The 23,587-nt window shown below is 41.4% G+C and overlaps 2 protein-coding genes across 3 annotated transcripts in view; one reads left to right on the forward strand and one right to left on the reverse strand.

Moving 5' to 3' along the window:
* The window catches only part of LOC308101768 (CD209 antigen-like protein A), a 170,865-nt gene that overhangs the window by 73,941 nt on the left and 73,337 nt on the right, over nt 1–23,587 (reverse strand). The gene's annotated exons all lie outside the window — the stretch shown is intronic.
* Nucleotides 1–23,587, forward strand: part of rap1gds1 (RAP1, GTP-GDP dissociation stimulator 1) — a 55,543-nt gene that overhangs the window by 17,923 nt on the left and 14,033 nt on the right. The window contains exons 5-8 of one of the 2 annotated variants that reach the window (XM_080451227.1): nt 9,212–9,358; nt 13,863–13,991; nt 15,487–15,612; nt 22,524–22,667. In XM_080451227.1, the coding sequence (XP_080307353.1) occupies nt 9,212–9,358; nt 13,863–13,991; nt 15,487–15,612; nt 22,524–22,667 (546 nt within the window). The remainder of the gene's footprint in view (nt 1–9,211; nt 9,359–13,862; nt 13,992–15,486; nt 15,613–22,523; nt 22,668–23,587) is intronic. The other variant, XM_080451228.1, reaches the window with a different exon arrangement.

The following is a 23,587-nucleotide window of genomic DNA, read 5'->3' on the forward strand; positions in this document are numbered from 1 at the left end:
AAATATTTTTGAATAGCCAAAGTGTAAAATAATGCTTTTCAGCTCAAATCTAAAAATGACACAGATGCGTTCCAGGTCTTAATGGGTTAAACACCCCATGTGGTTGGCCCCGGAGTCCCTCAGGGCTCTGTACTAGTGTCGTTTCCGTCTTCTGTTATTGTGGGGGAAGGCTTTTTGCTGAAAATAGCAGATCGACAAGCTCTCAACGCGTTGTGAGCTTGTCGATCTGCTATTTTCCTGCGAAAGCCTTCCCCACACGATAAGGATGCTGGGGTTTGAGTGTCTGTCACCATTTGTCATTATATTCCCTGAATTAAAGTCGTGGTGAAATGGCTTTTGCAGGCATTTTATTTTGAAGTTTCAGTCTGAAACGTCGTCTCAACCAATCAGAAGGTCCCATCCCTTCAGGCTGTGGGAACGCTGGCACCTGACTCACTGCAGCTGTGCAGCAGAGGGCTTGTGTTTGTAGCCTGCCGCTCAGGCTGCCTAAGGGAGAGAGAGACGACGAATGAATGTTGTTTGTTTCTATGTTGCTTATTTCTAATTTAAATTGTTTTCAGATACATATCATCACGACGTCATCGTGAATGAGATTCAAAACGGGTAAATCTCTGTAATTAAAATCAGGTGTGTTTGGAGGAACGTGCAGCTATATAACAGGTGAATGAAATCAAGATTCGGTTACAATCGTTTGACAGAAAGTAATTAAGATTGTTTTTTTTTAACCTTTTTTCAACGTTTTTGGCATCTATTCTGTCCATAATATTATGCCCACGGATGTGCTCTAAAAGTGTGAAAAATGTGTTTTTCATTTCACCACGTCTTTAAGTCTGTCACCATTTGTCATCATGTTCTGTCAATGTTTTTTCAACCATCGGCTCAGAACCCGGTTGTGATAATAATATGAATTTTCTTCAAACATAGCAGAAATAGCAGATCTATGGATACAAATACTTCATATACGTCAGTATTGTGACGATAATATCGTACTTTGATGATGATAATATCTATTTTATATACATTCTTATTTTTTCTTTACCTTTTTTTTGGGAGCTTGTGGGCCTTCTATTTTCTTTTGATTTTTTTTAAATCATTTTTTTTACGTATATAAAATAAAGCATAAGTGATTAAAACCAGGACAGTACACTTATGCCATATCACGGTATTACGTCTCTGTCGGATGGAAACCTCATATTTTTGTTGCTTTTCAGGATTCAAATTCAAACTTATCAGATCTACAAGCTGAGTTTCGAGCTTGTAGATCTGCTACTTTTGTGTGACGCTGTAGCATGATCAAGTAGGGCGTTAATTTGCGAGAAAACACAAAAAGTTAAAATATGGAGATAAGAGATTTCTGCTCGACAGCGACAATGTCCAAAATCCCAGACGATCTCTAGTCTCATATTATAATATAAATGTAATATTGATATATTTCTTGCCCTGGTCATTGGTCTACTTGGATCCAGACGTGATGCTAGGAGCATTACTGTGTGCTCCAGGGTGAATCTGTTTGGATCCGGACGTGATGCTAGGATTGGGCTTGTAACTATGTATCATAAATCGATTCAAATCGATTCAAATGAAAAAAATAAGAAGATTTTTCGGAAAATAATTTTGTGTTTAAAACATCGTGAAAAATCGTATCGTGAACCTAGTATAGTGATTTGAATCGTATCGTGAGTCGAGTGAATCGTTCCAGGCCTAGCTAGGAGCTTTACTGTGTGCTCCAGGGTGAATCCATTAAGGAGATGCTGACCTAGAAAACGGCAGTCGGAGCGTTATTCTTTTATTAGGGTGTCACACAGTTGCATGACAATGCAGTCACATGGAACTGCTGTGAATCCTTGTGATCAGGGTTTGATTTTTTTATTTTGTAAATTAACGCCCTACTCGATCATACTACACTGTCGCACAAAAGCAATAATTCTTTTTTTCAACAAAATAATCAATCAATAGTTGCAGCCCTATAAACTCATCCTTGAATCAGGACATGTGTATTGATTGATTGATTGAATACTTTATTAGTCAGAAATGTAGTACAGTAGGTACAGTCATACATTAAGGCTAAGAGGATAACACAAAAAAGTGTCCTATGTATTCAATTAATCAACATAGCATAAAACATTTGCACAATAATAGCCTACATGTCATCAACAAATACAAATACAAACTATACTGTATGTACAAAGGAGAAAAAGGGAAAGAAAACGGCCGCAGTGAATGACACCTCCTTTCGGTGGGAATTCATTTACATTTACCTCCCCTTGTGGTCTCCTTTTTATAGATGTTTTTTTAAAGCCACATTTTGAAAGAAACCAGTGACGCACATGCATCAATATAGGTCTGGCGAATCGTTACGCTGTACAGCGTTTTCATGTGTCGTGTTCCTAATTATATGCAGTGGTGGAAAAAGTACTCACATTTGTTACTCAAGTAAAAGTATCAATACTGCAATGTAGAAATACTCTGTTACAAGTATAGTCAGGAATTTAGAATTTACTGGAGTAAAAGTACAAAAGTATTGGTATACAAATGTACTTAAAGTACCAAAAGTAGAAAGTATTCATCATGCAGAATGTCCCGTTTTTCAAATGTATAAAGCTCTTTTGAAAATAGCAGATCCGATCTACAAGCTCACGATGCGTCGCGATGCGACGCATCGTGAGCTTGTAGATCGCTATTTTCAAGTGGCTGAAATGTATATAGGGCTGAAGTGGTTAATGTATGTATTGTAATAATAATCCAAATCTACTAAGTAACTAGTAACTAAAGTTTTCAAATAATTGTAGTGGAGTAAAAGTATAATATTTGCCTCTGAGATGTACAGAAAATTGGAAATACTCCAGTAAAGTAAAAATACCTCAACATTGTAATTAAGTACAGTACTTGAGTAAATGTACTTAGTTACTTTACACCACTGATTATATGCATCGGTCAACCGGTTCAGTTCTTCGATCTTAGATTGCGTTTATCTTCCGATAGGTCACAGTATCTAGCTTCATGGGTCAAGTACCCCAGGAGTTCTAAATGAAAGCTCCTCGACAACTGGTCTTTGGTCTTCATTTGAAGGGTCACTGCAGCTTCTACTCCATGGGTGACCGCTTCCTCGGGCAGTCTGGTGACAGTAAAGGACGAAGGCAGGCAGGCGGGCCGTCACATGCTGCCGTTGAAGGACACCATGGCTCTATAGAGAGACAGCAGCAGTAAAACTCTCTTAGAATAGACGTTTTGACTTTGGTTCCGGTTGATAGCCATAACTATGAGTGTCTTAAGTTAGGACGCTCGGGTGGCACAGTGGTAAAGTTCCTGCCCACCACCGCGGAGGTTGTGGGTTCGAATTATGGATGTCAACAATTAATCTGTACTCGATTAACTGCCGTTAAGAATGTACTCCATTAAATTGATCGCTGTTCAATTAATTGAAAAAAATATATATATTATTTTTTGGGCTAGTGAAAGTTACAGGTATGGTGTGTGTGATATCAAATGTGAGCTTACCTTAATCACAGTAATCAAAAAAAAGAAGGAAGCCGGGCGGGGAGGGAAACCATGCTACACACAGTACACCTTCGGGCTGGGGGCGGAGCCTGTCAGCAGGGAGTGTTGGGGGGCTCTATGTCCTCCCGGTGGGGGCTCCTCACTGGTAGGTGAGTCAGTAGGATACAACAGCAGTGGCCACACAGCAGGAAACAATTGGGCATAATGATAAACAAGGGTCCCCTGCTAAAGTAGTTAATATAGCATTACAAACATTTTAACCACTTTATCCACGTTGGCTATATTTTTTTAAATATAAAAAAAATATAGAACATTTCTGAAAATTGTAGAATAATCTTGAATTATTATAACATACATCTACTCTCCTGGGGGTCCCTGGCTCAAAACCTTTTCAGATAGGGGGTCCGCGGCCAAATACATATCAATTTGGAAAAAGTTTGAGAACCACTTGGTTATGCTATAGCTGCTGGGGGAGGGGTTGTTGGCGCCTGCATCTTTACACAAGGAGACTTTTGATTGCAGCTGTCATCTCTGTAGCATAGCTCCTCTTCTGGAGGACGGTGGATATCAGTGGTATGTGTGACAGGATCAGACATTTGTTAAAAAGTAGGGGGGTGGGGGCTCCTTATATGTTTTTACTGAACAGCTGCATCCTTCCTTAATGCTACATGTGTTCAATGTGGTCAACCACTTAAACTCTATATACTTAGTTGAACAGGGCTAAAGTAACGTAAGTAAGCCCTGCCGAGCCATAGGGCAGGAGTCTATCTCCTGTTTCTGTAGCGTTCCTCTCACACCGTTACACAAATCGTTAGGACTTGGTCTTACAAACATCCGTGTGAGTATGTGCAGCGACAAACATTTCCCTCCCCGAACACGGCAAATTGAGTCCATATAGAATGGATGCTCAGCCAAAACTGGATGCACCTCGGTGTATCCGAACCCCTAGACCCCTAGACAGGTACTTGAGCCCTCCCAAGTGCCCATAGATCTGCTATTTTTTCAGAATGTGTTCCCCAGAATACGGACGCTAGGGTTAAAGTGGAGGTCAATGGTGCAGCAAGACTCCTCTGCCTCCAGAGCAGCCGGTACCCTTTGCAGGCCGAGCATCGAATCCCACCGGTGCCTGACAGACACTGTGCATCTCTCTCTCTCTCCCCTACATGAAGGGCAATTGCACTGCAGCAAAGCCACATTAAAAAAAAATCCTTTTTACCAGAGCGAGGCATGACTGATTGTGTCTCCCTGCTTGGCTGGCCAAGGCCATCTCTAGTCTGCACAGTGGCAGCTGGAAGGAGTGGTTTCTGGAAGAGGTACACACGTCAAGACCAGGGGGGGATCCCGAACTTTTTCAGATCGAGACCCAATAGACAAATGTAGTGTCTCCCTTGGACCCAAACTTACAAAAGCTATGCTATGAATTGATCACTTATAGGGATATTTCACTTTCAAATAAAATAAACATAAAACAATATATTAAAAAAATCAAATAAAAAGTTATGGAAACATCACGGCGCCCCCACGCATTAGAGTCTTTCTAATGCGTAAGGGGACCGTGATTTTTCCATTACTTTTTCATTACATTTTTATATATTTCTTTAGTGTTTACAGTATGTTTATCTAGTAGCTCAAAATGTTGTAAGGTTGTAGATCTGCTATTTATGCTATTCAAAGTCTTAATTTATTTTTATTTTTTTACACTGAAAATATAACAAAATAAAACAATAAATGGAATCCCCCATCCGCCCTTTTTTTGGTTAGAAAATGTACCCATAACATAGGGTCTGTGACCCAAAATGGGGGTCGAGACCCTCTTTTTGGGAGACGCAGGTCAAGACTTTATTTTGACCAGGTCAAGACGCAGGTCAAGACTTGTTTAGCACCTAATCACAACAACATTTTCTCATGACACTTAACATACTGCTAGTCAAGAGGTGAAATAATAATAATAAAACAAAGGGGAAAAAATTGATATTTACTCGCAACACATACAAATTGGTCCGCCGCCCAAAAATGGGTGCCAACCCAGTGTTTGGGAAACCGTTGTCTATGGAAACCCAGGGGTCTGCGATCATGATCCATGGAAGCCTGCGAGATGAAAAAAAAAGCACAAAGACTGCTCAGTGAGTGATGGGAAGAGAGCCCCCCCCCCTCCCCCGGCACAGCAGTAGTCATCACCATGATGCATTGCATACCTCTGCATCAGAATGTCATCATAAAGTTGTATGTCTTCTTACTGATGCCTGCAGTTTACCTCAGTTTGAGCCTCCTGTGGTGGAAAAGCAGTGGTGGAAAAAGTACTCAAATGTTTTACTTAATCTAAAGTATCAATACTGCAATGTAGAAATACTCTTATACAAGTCAAAATTAGAAAATGTACTTGAGTAGTATCTGTATCAAAATTGTACTTAAAGTACCAAAAGTAGAAAGTACTCATTATGCAGAATGTCTCATTTCACAAGTTTTCAAATGTATACAAATCTTTTGAAAAGAGCATATTTCCTCTGAAATGTAGTGGAGTAAAAGTAACATTATAGAACATTGGAAATACTCAAGTCAAGTAAAGAATACCTCAGAATTGTACTTGAGTAGATGTACTTAGTGGGAAGCTGGAGCATTCTCAGTACATTAGGGTGCTCAAGCATTTGCACGTCAAGGACCCCCACATTTGTATTTGGCCACAGACCCCCCCCATCTGCAAAACTAACAGGTACCCCCATAAAATATCGTCGTCGTTACAACAATGCTTCGAAAATATTCAAAGCCAATTTCAAAGTGGTATGTGTGTCTATTACTCTAGAAGATGTGCAGTATAATACGCGTTTGTAGTGTGTAAAATGGTAAAAAAAAATCACACCCAGTGTGAAGAGAGTGGTGCCTTTGAATTAGTGTAACTGGTTGCATCCTTGTGTTGCAATCAGCTGCAGCTGAAGGTTGACACAGGTTGACAATAAGAATTGACCAGGCTGTCTGTAAGCCCATAAACACCACTAGAGCTGCAGAAATGTTATCGTCTCCGTCAGGGTGGAAACCTCACATGTCCAAAAACCGTTACTTAATCAGGAAATTCAAACACACAGCAAAAGCAGCAGATCCTACTTAGCGTACTTTGTGTGCTTTAGGATATCGAGATAAGAGGTTTCTGCCCCCCGACAGCAACAATATGGTGCACTGCGTTTTTCCCCGCTAAATGTGTGTCTTAAGGATCACCTTGCCTCCTCCTCCGCCTTCATATATCCCCCCCCCCCCCCCCCCCCATAACACATGTTCTTGGCCCGCACCTCGGGTCCGTCCTGCTAAAGGAAACAGGCACGCGTCCCAGGCATGCTTGCGGGGGTCAGATGATGATGGTGCCTGGAGACTCGAGGGGGGAGAAAGCGAGGCGGCATACTAAAAAAAAGTATGATGAGTCATCCAACTCTTCTTGGCAAGCTACTTCTCCATCCGAACCCTCCAAAGCCCCCCCCCCCCCCTTCCTTCTTCCTGAAGCGGAGCGTTTTTTTGTGTTTTTTTTTTTTCTCCAAATAAGAGAACAGATTAAATGAGATGGAGATGCCCGGAGATTCATTGATCCCCGGGGAGGACTTTAGGTTGGTAGTTACAGCAGCCTCCGTTTCGGGTTGAAGAGAGAAAGGATTCAGCAGCGGAATATTAAATGCACAAAAGTCTCTCAACAACACTGAGCTGCAAACGTGGACCAGACAAAAGGAGTGGGTATCAATTCAGCAGGTGTGCAATATGCCAGGGGGCACGGGGGCGGTGGGGGGGGTTCTTGAGCCTTTCAGCTCGAGACACTAAAGCAGGGTTTTCTTTTACTTGAGGTGCCATGTTTACATTTTCTTGATAAACAGTGTGCCATACTAACATTAAATATATTTATATATAGATATATATTTCTTTTTTTAAATATTTTTTTTGTGCTTCCTCTGCCTTTATTAGAAGGTATACAGTAGTCTGACAGGAAATGGAAATTCGGAAAACATGTTTATACTTCCAACATATTTAGATGTTCCATATTCATAACAAGTGTAATAATCTTTCTTTTGAAATATTTTATTTCACATTAGGACATAGTAATGATCATTAGACCCAGCTATCTCCCAGACTCCCTCCCCAGGGAGAGTTCAGAGTTTGAATGAATGCTGAATTGTGTGCAGGATGTAATATGCATACAGATGTGAGGGGACTTCATTTAATTGACTACATTAAAAAAAAAAATCTTATATAATAAAACGAAAATAATCCTCTCTCTCACACTACTGGCACACTTGTATGCCAGTGTGCCAGTAGCCTGGGATCAATACAATTTTCGGGTTTTTGATCCGGTCGGAGCGGAAATAACTGAAACCCACAACCTGAAACGCCGGCGCTGTGCCTCTCCAAAATGATTCCCTTGTTTATTTTGGTATAATCGTTTCGTTTATTTTGGTATAATAATGGTTTGGTATGTCCATTTTCTATTCTAACTGGTAGCGTGACTAGCAAGACTAAACTAATTGATTCACATTATGTGGGGAACAAAAACAATGTGACGCGAACCGGAACCAACCACCGGAACCACAATTATTTTTTTCCTTTTTATCTAAACCGGATCACACGGCTAGTTTTAGAACAAACACCAGGCTTTCCTCCGAGATGGAAAGTCTGGTGACGCGAGGATAATGTGGCAGTTATCAATGTTGCCACCGGTGCCTAAGGTTGCCTATACCCTTGCCCTAAAGATAAGCTTGGTTTCTGCCCAGGACCCAGACTTATAAAATACATTATGTAAAATGTGTGAATTGATGTTGGAACAAAAGCATTCCAACGTTCGTTAGGGCATTCATTTGCAAAAAAAAACAAACAACGGTTGAAATATGGAGATAAAAGGTTTCTGCCCAAGAGCAACGATATTTTATGTACATTGTTTCCTTCTCCCGACGGAGAGAGGTAATCAGAGGAATGGCTGTACTGTAATAAAGATGGTGGCACAGATAAAAGGGAATGCTTACAACTGTGTATTGTTTGGATGATATGTCAATTTTATGTCTGACTTGATTTGAAGGTCCGGGATTCCACACAATACCAGGATATTGTTTTAGAAGGCCATATAGAATTCCCTTCCTTGGGTGAAAAACACGTTCTGCCATTTAGAATACACTTAAAGGGATAGTTCACCCCCAAAATGACTTTGTTTCTATCGATTAGTCACCCCATGGAGACTTGAATTCATGGATATTTTTTTGTTTTTGTCGCATTCCTAAGCCAATAATTTGATTACCGGCAGAGGGTCCGGTAGGAGACACAAAGAGTCTCCTTTGTGTCTCCAACCGGAACCGCTGCCTACCGGTCCGCTGGTCATCAAATTATTGACATAGGAATGTGACAAAAACAAAAGAAATATCCATCAATTCAAGTCTCCATGGTGTGACTAATTGATAGAATTGTTTGATTTTAAGTTTTTTTTTTGGGGGGTGAACTATCCCTTTAAAATATGTTGCTGTTGGGATGTGAAAGGTACTTATTATTCCATCACCTCCGTGATTGTTTGATATCGTCTCCTTCACACTTGTATTTGATATTGATTTCAATGTTTTTTTACTGCTTACTTGACCTTAATTTGCATTTCTTTCAGGTTGTGTCTTGTCTTAATTTTTTTTTATTTTTTATTATTATAATTTTATTTTTCTTTCTTTGTGGTTTTGATTTGTTCCCTGACCTTTTTGTTTTGCAGATGAGGGCAGGAGTGCAGTTGACCAGGAGGGAGGGGCTCAGATAGTAGCTGAACACATTAAGTCCCTCTACCTAAATACTGACGCGACCAATCAGAAGCTCTTGACTGTCTTTTGTGGCATGCTGATGAACTATAGCAATGATAATGGTAATGAATCCTCCACTTCCCCGCAGAGAAAGAACTGCTAACGTGCCTAATGTAAACGTCAATAATAACGCTTGATCATTTAAAGGAGTAGTTCACCCCAAAAACCGAATTTTCTATCAATTGCACACCCCAATGGAGATTTTTTTTTGTTTTTGTCGCATTCCTAAGCCAATCATTTATGACCTGGTCATCGGTCAATAGGAGACTCAATTGAGTCTCCGTCGGTCATCAAGTTATTGGCTCAGGAATGCGACAAAAACAAAACAAAATGTCCATTAATTCAAGGCTTCATGGGGTGTGTAATTGATAGAAAATAAGTAATTTTTTGGGTGAACTACTCCTTTAATCTGTAATCTTGCTTCAGGAAATAACAAAACACACACAAAAAAAGCTTTTTTTTAATACATGCTTTATTTACTTACAAAAAATATGTATATTCACTATTTTTATTTCAGTAGTTTTTATTTGCCCAAGTAGATTGTTTATTCACACACTTTAGCTCTACAGAGAATATGATGGCAGGGGATAATTTTAGAACAGTGGTTCCCAAACTTTTTAGCTGGAGACCCAAAAAAGAAATTACCGGTAGACATTTCCCCAGGATATTTCCCTTATCCAAATTTCCTGCTCTTTAAAATTTTCTCAACTCTGGTTGCTTACTACTAACTAACTAGCCTACATCAAACTGCTGAGCCTACCGCTGTCCTGCATGAAATGATAGTTCAATCATTATAACTGGAACAATTGGTTAAGTATAGTATAGCTTACCATTTAATCTATATAAAAAAATATATACTATTATGATTAATTCGATTAAATCTGTGTCATACCACCAGGGGCTGAAATACAAAGCGTAAGTCAGTGGTTGTCAAACATTTTCAATTTGTGTCCCCCAAATTAACGTGTATTTGGTCGCGTCCAGCGCAAACCCCCAGCAAAATGTGTTTACCACAATAATTTTAACCACTTTAACCATATTTTATACTTTGGGTATTAAATAATTGCAGACATAGAAGCTCATAGCGCATCACTTCGTGCCGCACTGCAAGCTTGTACATCTGCTATTTTTGAAATTTTTGTGTTCGAAAGATTTTGAATAACTGAATAACTTTTTTTTTTTTTTTTTACATAAATCTTCTCTTCTGGGAGTCCCTGGCACAAAACATTTTCAGATGGGGGGGGGGGGGGGGGGCAAATGCATATCAACTTGGGGGTCCTTCTCACGATAAAAGTTTTGAGAACCACTGTCCCATAGACGCATGTTTTCACAGCAGCAGTGGTGGGTGGTTTTATTTTGTTCCGCTGCGGAGCACCTGGTGTTCCTTCCTTTGTGACAGCTAGCAGTGCTGTGCAGTGTTGATTTTGACAGCACATTTTGATGTAGTCTCAGTCATAGTCTTTTGAATACAATTCCATTAGTTTTAGTCACATATTAGTCATCTGAAATGTTTGTCTTTTGTCTAGTTTTAGTTGACAGTTGATTTAGTCGACTAAAATGTATTTTGGCGGTGCCTTGATGGCGTCATAATGGCTGATTTTACACTTGCTTGCATGCTGAAAATAGTAGATCTACAAGCTCACAACGCGTCGCAGCGTGGCACGTTGTGAGCTTGTAGATCTGCTATTTGTCAGAGCACAACACCCAAGCGCAACCAAATATAAAACGACTTGGCTTAGTTCTACTGGATCTCTGCTCCACTAGTCCCTCTCTAACATTTTAGTCTATTTTTTATTTGTTGACTAAATTGTCAATATATTTAGTCTTAGTTTTATTCATCATAGCTCATTTTTTATTTAGTTTTAATTTAGTTTTCGTCAGTGAAAAAAGATAGTCGACGAACATTTTTCAATGCAACGCGAGTGGTTAATGTATGTTTTATAATGTAATCATATATAAATAATTGTAGTGGAGTAAGTAAAAGTGTAGACAATTGGAAACACTCCAGTAGGCCTAAAGTAAAAGTACCTCAGAATTGTACTTAAGTGCAGTACTTGAGTAAATGTACTTAGTTACTTTACACCACTGTCTAGCAGTGCTATGGAGCGCAGTAAGTATATGCTATGTGACAGGCTCAGAGTGGCTGCCAAGGCCTGCTGGCACGCTGCATGACAGGCTGATCCATCTGACTGGCTGGCTGGTTGCTCCGGTGCTGTGGAGGTGGATGAGATATATGGGTTTCACTGGGGCTTGTGATAGTGGTGCAGGGCACTGCGTCAGCAACCACGCACGCACGCACACGCATGCAGGGATGTGGAGTTACAAGCTGCCATAAACGCGCTCGTCCCACAATCAATCGAGATCACAGATAGCTGAGCTGCGAATTAACCACTTAAAGCCCTATTATATCGCCTCTGTCAGGTGGAAACCTGTCCAAAACAGTCACTTTTTCAGGGTTTAAATTCAAAAGTAGTAAAAATAGCAGATCGACAAGCTCAAAACGTGTCGCTTCGCACCGCATTTCAGCTACTTTTGATGCTTTGTGGGACCCCCCTCCATCTCAATATATTTTGTATAAAAAAATATTTGTATAAAAAAAAGAATAGCAGATCTACAAGCTCGTAGCACTATGAGTTTGTATATCTGCTATTTTTGAATAAAAAAATCGGACTAAAATCTAAAATGACACAGATGCGTTTCCCGGATTGAGTGGATTAAGACCAAAATGCTCTTTTATCTACCCTGACATTAATGACTTTGCGTTTTTTCAGACTTGGGGTTTTGAATCGGGTCAGCGTATTCATCTTAGTTCTACTTATGGATTAAGCATTAGGTTTTTTTGCTGTTCTACTGTGGTAGAATGACGTCCGTTCATTTAGCCAAGTATCAACTGATAGGCCACTGCAACTTCAACTTCTTCAACTTTATCGCCGCATCACAGGTTAAAAGAGTGGGTGACATTTCTTTTTGCAGTTTCAAGATGTTATAAAAGCAACGAGTAGAGGAAGAAATGAGGTAAACAAAGTCGGATAACAAGAAGACTGATGTCAAATATAAAATGTCAAATATAGAGCAGAAATAAAATCGGGTGGAATCTGCTTAGAGAGTAGAGAAACATTTGCGGCAGATATAAATAGCAGGCAGATACTATGCAAGAATTCCACATCGATGAGCTCTCGTGTCGTGTGTCTCTATTTTGAGTTTGTTCCTCTCTATTAATTAGATTTCTTTCACCCTCCTCATTCCTGTAATGTGTTTGACTCTTATCTACCTCCCCATCCATCCATAATGTCTTAATGAACTAAATCAAAATGCTTTCCTCTTCTTCTGTCACATGTACTGTACTGTAGCACCTCTAGACCCCTGTCGCAGTGGCCAGGGCGATACGTCTACGCTGTCCTTTTTTGTCAGTGTTGGTGTTTTGTTTTCTTGTAGATTTGGTGTAGATTTGTCTCCTTGGCTGAGGCTATTAACTCAACCTTCTTCTTTCTCTCAAGATGTGAATGAATGCCAGGGTGGGAGTCAGGTCAGTTTTAAAAGTAAAAAGTGGGCGAGGGCATTCCCTTAGAAGGTGGAACCACTTATCCTCTTGTCAACAATTGTTAACTGTTGGAAAAATGACTTCCAAATGAGAAAAAAAAACGATCTACAACTCATAGGTTGTAGATCGGCTACTTTAGAAAATATTGTATAATTTTCATGGCTAAAATAGGGATCATAATATTACATTTTTAGGTTCCGTTTTTTTATCAACTGAATCAGATCTGACTCCAGCCCTGTCTTCTGATCTCTTATCAGTGCCATTATTATCTTAATAAGTGGTTCTCAAAGTCTTGAGGAGGTCCCAAATTGAACCCTGAGAGTGCACAAATAGGACCAAATGTACCCTTTACGAGTCCATTTGGTTCAATTTGTACACAGGGTTCCTTCAAATTAAAACGCTTGAGAACCACTTGCTTATTATGTGTTTGTTTCGTTGTCCGGGGACGTCTGGCTTCATCTTTGCTTCTGTTAATACAATTCCACAGTTCTGTCATGATAATTCAATGGGATACCATGGTTACCATGATGCCTGTTAACCTTCTTATATCTGTTAACCTCTCTCTCTCTCTCTCTCTCTCTCTCTCTCTTTGGAACCTTACAGCTCAGCTGTTCTGTTGGTGATTGGTTGGGTTGTGATATCAAAACTTGAACAATATAAAAACGTATAAAGATTACTGATAATTCACAGTATCATGGCCAGCAAGTACATATATTTATCATTAAGACCGGGAACGCATCTGTGTAATTTTAAGATATCTTTGGCTATGTTTATTGAAAAATCGTGGAAGATTTGTTCAAATCTGTGAATATATGTTTTAAAGCGAACATTCAAAGATTTGCACAACTTTTCACACTATGGGCTTTTAGATCCGTTTTTTTTAATAGCCAAAGAAATCTTAAAATGACACAGATGCGTTCCGGGTCTTAATGGCTTAAATCTCTTGACACGTCTCAGATAGAAGCGTGAGGACAGCAGTTTAACCATCCATCCATCTGTCTTTCTCTCTCTCTCTGTGTGTCCAGACTCGTTGCAGGCTCAGCTCATCAGTATGGGAGTGATCCCCACGCTGGTCAAGCTGCTGGGTCTCCATGCACACAACACCGCCCTGACAGAGATGTGTCTCATCGCCTTTGGAAATTTAGCCGAGCTTGGTGAGGAAATTTATTTTTTCTAAATCTGTTACTTCTCAGGAAGTGGAGAAACAAAACCGTAATCCAATGGATCCATATTTAGTCACTAGCTCCTGTTAATACTTTTCATTTATTTATAAAACCTACGTATTTAAATATTAACTCTTTGACTGCCAGAAATTAAAAAATCTCAAGTGTTTTCACTCACCTTTGAAAAATCATAGAATGTTTATCTCCAGATCAAATTACAAGGAAAAGAACGGGGTGTTTTCTTTTTGCGATGACATCACCCGCAAGCCTAGATTAGGTTGATGATCTCCGCCTACTGTCACAACCAGAGCCATATAAGGAGAGTTGCGTCACTCCGTTCACTTCATCGGGCCAGGTCTTCTACATAGCCTTCTGTTGGCGAATAGTGACAAAGCCTGAAGTTTACGGAATGCACTGGAGTCTACATTAGGTGGCCAGTGACTTTGACCAGTTTCACGTTCAAAACCTTTGCATCATGCATGTCACACAAACGGAATTCAATGCGTTTTGTTGATATAACAAGTTTTTTCATATAGAGTTCCATCCACAAATCGACCATTTAACTTCCACAATCCACATTATCAAAACCATTGGTGTTGTAACTTGTGTGCCGCATTCTGTTTGTGTGACATGCATGATGCAAAGGTTTTGAAAGTGAAACTGGTCAAAGTCACTGGCCACCTACTGTATGAGCGTTTGTCACTATTTCGAGTTCACATGAACCACGTGACAGGCGCTGTTTTCTGCCCCCGAGGTGACGCAACTCTCTAATTAAACAGGGGTTCTCAACCAGTGGTCCGGGAGGGGGTTCCGGGTGGTCCCCAGCTAAATGATGGAAAGTTGGTAACTAAATGGACCATTATAGATCTATAACTCTTGAGAGCGTTAAATGAAACCAAATGGACCCTTACGGGTCCATTTAACTCTCAAGAGTTAAATTATTGTTAAACATCTGCATTACTTCATTTACAAGAAGTCTAGAGAATGTAGAAGAATTGTTATCTTTGAACAACGTTCGCCTGTTATCTGTCCTAATGGAACCACATCAATACAGCATGGAATTGTGGAGAAAATCGTATATCCAACGATAACAAAAATTACAAAATATATTTTTTTAAATGGGTCTGAGAGTCTAAATCTTATCAAATGGTGGCTCAAATGCCAAATAAATAATGGACCGTGATATGAAAAGGGTTGAAAACCACTGCTCTAATACAAGGCTCTGCTCACAAAGCGTCACATCGCGAGTCACGTTTGTTTGAGCTTGTTTATTTCTGAACATTTTTAAAAGTAAAACAATTGGGACACATCGGCTGCATAATTGCTGATACCGATGTGTCAAATAAGTCAAAATAATGGCCGATATACAGTATCGGACGTCTAGTCTAGTTTTAATAACCATTCAATAGGAGGTTTTGTGCTAGTAAAACAATAACGAGACGGTGCAAAATGAAAACGTTGTGTCTTTATGTTGCTGTGTTGTCAGAGTCCAGCAAAGAGCAGTTTGCCTCCACGAACATCGCAGAGGAGCTGGTGCATCTCTTCAAGAAGCAGTTGGAGCACGAGAAGAAGGAGATGATATTCGAGGTCCTCGCTCCTCTGGCAGAAAACGGTAGGTGTTTGTTGTTGGTTTTTTATTATAATTTTAATTTCTATATGCACAGGCAGATCGTATGTACACAAAACCACCCTTAATATCAAATCAACATTTCATGAAGCACTTTTAAAAGTAGATGAACTCATTCCCTGGCTGGATTGCCGCTTGGCTGCAAATGGCTCACTTTTGCAGCGTGCCATACTGCCTTTAAGTTGCTTGTCTTATGTGTGCTGTTCTTAACTGTCTATAGTAGTATTTATTATTGTGTTCTTAATTGATTGTTTGTGTAGTCTGTTGGGTGTTGTAGCCTATGTCTTATAGTGCAGTCAAGGACCCCCAAATTGATATTTATCTGGCCGCGGACCCCCATCTGAAAAGGTTTTGTGCAAGGGCACAGAGTGCCACACTATGAGCTTGTAGATCTCCTATTTGTATTTATTTTTTATCGTGAACATTTTTGCTAAGTCTTTGAATATAGGCCTATGTGTTTTTTTAAGCAAACATTTTTAACTCAAATCTTTGCTTCTGGGAGATTCTACAAATGTCTTCTAAAGCCTAACAGTTTTTATTTTTTCTTTACTTATGTTGCCAAGTCATGTCATGGACCCCCAAAATGATATGTATTTGTCCGGGGAACCCCCCGTCTCAAAATATTTAGTTCCAGGGACCCCAAAGCAAAGATTTGAGTTAAAAATGTATAAATATATTCAAAGATTTGCAGAAAATTTGAACATTTAATGTTCACGATAAAACAAAAAAGTAGCAGATCTACAAGCTCATAGCGCCGCACTTGGTGCCGCGCTATGAGCTTGTAGATCTGCTATTTTTGAATAGCCAAATCAATCTAAAATGACGAGATGCGTTCCCGGATTGAATGGACTTAAATAGATTCCACAGAGGGAGCAGATCTGACAGGGAGGGGACTGCAGTTCCACAGTCCAGGGGCTGCAGTGACAGCAAAAGGCGAGGTCACCCCTGAGTCTGAGCTTAGTTGTGGGGGACAGCTAGTAGCCCCGAGTCAGCTGACCGGCCGGACCTGGAGGTGGTATGAGAGGTTAAAAGGTCAGCACTGGGAAAAGGCCTGGGTGAGATTGAACTCTCTGCCACACACCAAAGCACACGTGCACACCCACACACGTGCATGCACACACATGATCAGTTTGGACAGTTGAGCCTCACTGGAGTAATATTTAAAAGTTGTATAGGGAGGTGTGCTGAGGATCCATTTGTGAACGTTATCTCATACCCTTTCCTTTTACTTGGTGTAAAAATATCTTACTGAATTTAAATTTACACACATTTATGCACAGCTTCTGCCTTCCAGATTTCCTGTCTCTCCTACACTCTGTCTCAGCTTTCCTACTCTCTGTCTCTCCTACACTCTGTCTCAGCTTTCCTACTCTCTGTCTCTCCTACACTCTGTCTCAGCTTTTCTACTGTCTGTCTCTCCTACTCTCTGTCTCAGCTTTCCTACTCTCTGTCTCTCCTACACTCTGTCTCAGCTTTTCTATTGTCTGTCTCTCCTACACTCTGTCTCAGCGTTCCTACTGTCTGTCTCTCCTACACTCTGTCACAGCTTTCCTACTGTCTGTCTCTCCTACACTCCCCCAGCTTTCCTCATGGCATGTCTGTCTCTCCTACACTCCCCCAGCATTCCTACTGTCTGTCTCTCCTACACTCCCCCAGCTTTCCTACTGTCTGTCTCTCCTACACTCCCCCAGCTTTCCTACTGTCTGTCTCTCCTACACTCTGTCTCAGCTTTCCTACTGTCTGTCTCTCCTACACTCCCCCAGCTTTCCTACTGTCTGTCTCTCCTACACTCTGTCTCAGCTTTCCTACTGTCTGTCTCTCCTACACTCCCCCAGCTTTCCTACTGTCTGTCTCTCCTACACTGCCTCCCCCAGCTTTCCTACTCTCTGTCTCTCCTACACTGCCTCCCCCAGCTTTCCTACTCTCTGTCTCTCCTACACTGCCTCCCCCAGCTTTCCTACTGTCTTTCTCTCCTACACTGCCTCCCCCAGCTTTCCTACTGTCTTTCTCTCCTACACTGCCTCCCCCAGCTTTCCTACTCTCTGTCTCTCCTTCACTGCCTCCCCCAGCTTTCCTACTGTCTTTCTCTCCTACACTGCCTCCCCCAGCTTTCCTACTGTCTTTCTCTCCTACACTGCCTCCCCCAGCTTTCCTACTGTCTTTCTCTCCTACACTGCCTCCCCCAGCTTTCCTACTGTCTTTCTCTCCTACACTGCCTCCCCCAGCTTTCCTACTCTCTGTCTCTCCTTCACTGCCTCCCCCAGCTTTCCTACTCTCTGTCTCTCCTACACTGCCTCCCCCAGCTTTCCTACTGTCTTTCTCTCCTACACTCTGTCTCTCTATCAGCTTTCGTACTGCGTTTCTCTCTTAAACCGTCTTCCTCCCAAGCTGTGTGTCTCTGCCACCCTTCCTATTGTCTGTCTCCCTCCCATCTTTTCCCTACTATCTTGTCTCGATAAAGAAGGACCTTGATTGTATTTGATTGCTTTGGAACCCTTTTTATTATTCGGATACAAAGCAACCAAAAAAAAATAAATGCTTATCTTCCGAAAGTGAAGGCAAGCTTTATCTGCTTATCTGCTAAATCGAATTTGTATTTTTTTTCCTATGGTCCAGTTTGAAGCGGCCTGGCCAGGGGGTCCGCAGTCAGTGGGTTGATGTGGTGCTGCTCTGTGATGCGTACTTTCATCTCCCAGGCTGTGTGTGTGTGTGTGTGTGTGTGTGTGTGTGTGTGTGTGTGTGTGTGTGTGTGTGTGTGTGTGTGTGTGTGTGTGTGTGTGTGTGTGTGTGTGTGTGTGTGTGTGTGTGTGTGTGTGTGTGTGTGTGTGTGTGTGTGTGTGTGTGTGTGTGTGTGTGCTCGCGTACGTGCGAGTCACTCTTCTCTTCCCGGAGTCATCATCTGTAGCCTGCAAACTGCACCGTCATGGCGAGCCAAACGCCATGCAGCGCCTACATGCTTTCAGCTGCTGTTTTTTTCAAAGCGTGTCAGCCACTCTCTGACTGCCGCGCGCGTGTGTGTGTGTGCTTGCTTGTATTACCATACTTGTGAGGGCCAAATGTCGCACACAAATATACGGCAGCTGAATTTGAGAAAACAAGACATTGTGAGATTTTTAGAGATAATGTTTACATTAGAATAAGATGGAGGTTGGGGGTTAGGATTAGACATTTAGAGGTTTGGTTTAGGGATTACATTTATGCCTGATTTACGCTTGTGTGCTATAAAAATAGCCGATATACAAGTCCACGACGCGTCGCGCTGCGATGCGTTGTGGGCTTGTATTTTGGCTATTTATTCGGGCTTTAGGCTTAAGGTTAAAAATGGCAGAAAATTATAAAAAATGGTATTCATGAACACTGTTGTAAAATGTTGATGTCCTCACTAGTATAGTATAGTTTGCACACCGGAAATAGACGATATACTGTAGCTCACAACGTGTCGCAGAGCAACGTGCTGTGAGCTTGTAGATCTTTTTTTTTTTCCGGCTTTAGGGTGACGGTTAAACATGGTATTCATAAAATTGCTGCCCTAAAATGTCCTCACAGGTATAGTAATGCATAATAATATGTGCGTGTGTGTGTGTGTGTGTGTGTGTGTCTGTCTGTCTGTTTATGTGTGACTGAGGGAGTGGAGGAGTTGCCAGCTCTCCGCACACACACACACACACACACACACACACACACACACACACACACACACACACACACACACACACACACACACACACACACACACACACACACACACACACACACACACACACACACATTGTGTGGTTGTTGTTATCACCATTCGGTACTCTGGGTTCTCCCACACCGCCGGTCTCCTAGGCAACGCTCTACTTAACTCTACTCTGGAGGATACACTGTCTGTCTGTCTGTCTGTCTGTCTGTCTGTCTGTTGTCTCTGTCTCGCTGTTTGTTATCTCTGTTTGTTATCTATGTCTGTATGTCTGTATGTCTGTCTGTCTGTCTGTCTGTCTGTATGTCTGTCTGTCTGTATGTCTGTCTGTATGTCTGTCTGTATGTCTGTCTGTACGTCTGTCTGTCTGTCTGTCTGTCTGTCTGTCTGTCTGTCTGTCTGTCTGTCTGTCTGTCTGTCTGTCTGCCCAGTGCTTGATGCAACATGTTGTACTTCGAAGTATAAAATAGGTCTCTCTATTTCTGTCTCTCTCTCTCTCTCTCTCTCTCTCTCTCTCTCTCATATAAAAGAGATAAAAGAGGTTTATATATACATGGTTTTGGTTCACCAGCTTTCTAGTCATAGGAGAAAAAAATGTCTGGTCTCGAAAAGAGGAAAGGCGACGAAAGGCACTGCAACCTTTGTGATGTGTTTCCTAACAGCTTGTTGTCCAGCTCCATTCAGATGATGACACAGGCCTTTCCACGCTGTCACCTCACATGTGTCTAATGGTTTTGCTCACCCAACTAGTCATTCCCCTGAGGGGCCGTCCTGTTGGCCCAGACAATTAGCATATGCTCCTTGTTAGGGCTGTGAATCTTCTGCTATCTCACGATTTGATTCCGATTCTTGGGGTCACGATTCCGATTTTTTCCGATTTTTTCAAAACAAACTATTCTCGATTTTTTTAGAATCAATTCTGAATCGTCCAACATGAGAATCGCGCAATCCCACACCCCTACTCCATGTGAGACGCAGGGTCTCAGGTTCGGTTCCGACTCCTGTCGTTTCTTGCTTGTCTCTCCTCTTCTCTCTTACAACCTCCCATGTAAATAAAGCATACTGTAAAGACACCCAAAATAAATCATCTTAAGGCCTTTGCAGACAGTGTGCGAAAAGACGCACAAATCGAACTGGGTTCGATTGGAAAAAAACGCATCGCCGCATCGCATCGCCGCACGGTAAATTCGGAGCCGGTGTGCATGAGGTCATTGAGAACCATGTGTTCATTTAAAAAATCATATTGTCCGTTTTTTTTGTGCGAAAAATTGCACCCTGTCTGCAAAGGCCTTAAACCGGGTAACGGGTACTTCTGAGAGCCCGTACATAAACGTAACATCCGTGGCCATGGGATAAGCACTTTATATTTAAAATATGAACGTTTCTATAGATGTACGGGCCGTAAATGGAGAAAGTGCAAACAAGTTCATCCATGACGGTCGTGACAGACAACCGTCGTGTATCCATTGCTATTACTCCCTCTAACATTTCCCGTGTTTTTAGTTTATTGAAATAATGTCATGCACATTTTTCCAGTGCATAGCCTACTGCAGGCCTTGTTGACTAGATTTAGAAGAGATTTTGAAGCTCTTGCTCCTGAAATGATCGATTATTTTTTAGGAAAATTTTACGCAAATCGGTACACATCATCTCTATAGTTATGTGATCAAGACGGATCTGTCTGATTTTTCATATTCCATCCTGATTGGCTAAGATTGACAGGTTAAGTTTGAGTGGCCCGTTTTGAACAAAATGACGCATGAAAGCATCGGATTGCTGTGTAACTTTGCACACACATTCACACCACGTTGAGGAACAAATGCCACCCTTTTAACATTTTAACATTGCCCTATTATAGCGCCACCAGGAGGCTGATTTGTGAAAAACATTACTCATTACAAACATCACGCAAATCGGTACACATTATCTCTGTAATCAAGTGCCCAAGACGGATCCGCGATTTTTCATATTCCATCCTAATTGGCGAATTCCGAACATTGCTGGCCCACAATAACCTACTTGTCCTGGCGGAGCACTTTTTCTAGTTTCTTTGTATATTTACCATAGGTTATTCATCATATATGCCTGCCCCTGTGCAACTTCAAAGCCTAAAAGCAAAAAATGTGATTAATATCATGCCCCAGTGTTCAACGACAACACAATTACATCGTTAATCACAATAATTGTTGTGACAATTAATCGTCACGTAAAATGTCATAATCGTGCCCTGCCGGTGCACAGCACGTACTCGCTCACTATTGTTTTGCATTTTGTTCTGTTCTCTTCAGTAAAGTTTTCTCTGAGACAGACGGTAGAAACACTGAGAGGGACAAACAGTACAGGAGAGGAGAAGGAGAAGTATTAAATGCCAGCCCAGCAGAGACGGGGGAATTCAGAGGATAGACTATTTTATACTTTGCTGACAAAGATACTCAAAAACAATATACATTTGTCAGTTTTAATGTCAAGCTGACACTTTTGTCAACGGGTGTTGGTGTACCTGCTGATTGTTCTAAGGTGCAGGCACGGCAATCCCAGGGGAGTTATTTTAAATAATGAATTCCCGCACAATGGTTTGGTCCATTCCCAGAGCATGATTTGGCAGTGCTGGCAAGTGTGCTTATAGCGCAATCATTTGGGCATGTTTCTTTTCATATACCTGGTTGCTTGTTTCTCTCGCAAAATCTGGCAACACTGCATGTACTGTACAACACATCATGTACTGTAGAACGTCGCCTCTGACTGAGTGTTGTTTTCAAAGCGTGTGATAGAAGTTATAACTCTGGTTTTGCCGTTTCAAAGAGTTAATACGTTGTTTGTTTCTTGTCCTTAAAGACTGTGTAAGCCCCTTGGACGGCTACGCTGCTACTACAACAACCATCACTTTTCAGGGTGTTAAGCACTTAACCCATTTAGAACGCATCTGTGTCACTTTAGGTTTCTTTGGCTATTCAAAAATAGCAGATATACAAGCTCATAGCGCGGCACCGAGTGCCGCGCTATGAGCTTGTAGATCTGCTATTTTTGAAAAATACTAAAAAAATATTTTTATATATATGTTAGGATTTAGAAAACATTTTAAGAATCGGACTTCAAGCTTTCGCTGAAAATAGCAGATCGACAAGCTCCACGACCAACCTGAGCTACTTCATGGGTTTTAAGTTGTGATCAAATAAACAGAGTGGGTGTGTCTGTCTGTGTCTCCTCCTCCCAGATGTGATCAAGCTGCAGCTGGTGGATGCAGGGCTGGTGGAGTGTCTCCTGGACGTGGTGGCTCAGACGGTGGACGGGGACAGAGAGGAGGACGTGGCCCAACTCAAGACCGCCTCCGACCTGATGGTGCTGCTGCTACTGGGAGGTAATAAGGCAACGCACCACGCATAACCCCGGTGTTCATTTCGTCGACTTAAGGCCACGTTTAGACGGGTCCATTTGGTTTAATTTTATACTTCCAAGAGTTAAAGATCTATAAGGGTCCATTTGGTTACCAACTCTCCATCATTTAGCTGGGGACCACCTGGAACCCCCTCAAGGACCACTGGTGGTCCCTGGACCACTGGTTGAGAACCATCACATGGCCCCTGCTTTGCGGGGCCTTCCTCCTCCCATTGGTGCAAGCAGACGAGCACAGGCGACATTTATTCGCTATTTGGTTAAACAGGGCCTTACATAAACCACAATTAGCTGGTCATATTTGCTCGAATTTTTCCCGTTTGCCGTGTCAGCCTGAGTCCACACAGCCAGCTGTGCCAGGCCATTACATGAGCCGCTTAACCTCTTTAACACCAGCTGAAATTAACATTATGTTTTTCACCCTTTAAGAGCATAATCGTTGCTGCCGGAGCAGAAACCTCTTATCTCCATATTTCTAAGTCGAGTAACAGTTGATGCCAAACGGGCTGGTCTGAGTATGCCAAGTTCAAAGTCGCTTAAATCACCTTTCACCTTCATGAACAAATGAAGTGATGACACAAAAATGTCAATTTCAGCATCTTTAACTCATTAAGACCGGGAACACATCTGTGCCATTATAAGGTTTCTTTGGCTATTAAAAAATAGCTGCTATTTTTTGAAAAATTTAGAAAATGTGTGCTAAGCTTTGAATATATAGTTTTTGAGATGGGGGAGATGGAGATGGGGTGTGGCTGTGTGGACTCAAATACATATCATTTTGGGGGTCCTTGACATGAAAAAGTTTTGAACACTGTATACCGTATACGTAGCAACATACGTTTTTTTTTTAAACTGTTAGGATTTAGAAGACATTTGTAGAATCCC

The sequence above is a fragment of the Gymnoscopelus braueri genome (assembly GCF_963280865.1).
Source record: "Gymnoscopelus braueri genome assembly, chromosome: 15".
NCBI classification, from domain to species: Eukaryota; Metazoa; Chordata; class Actinopteri; order Myctophiformes; family Myctophidae; genus Gymnoscopelus; species Gymnoscopelus braueri.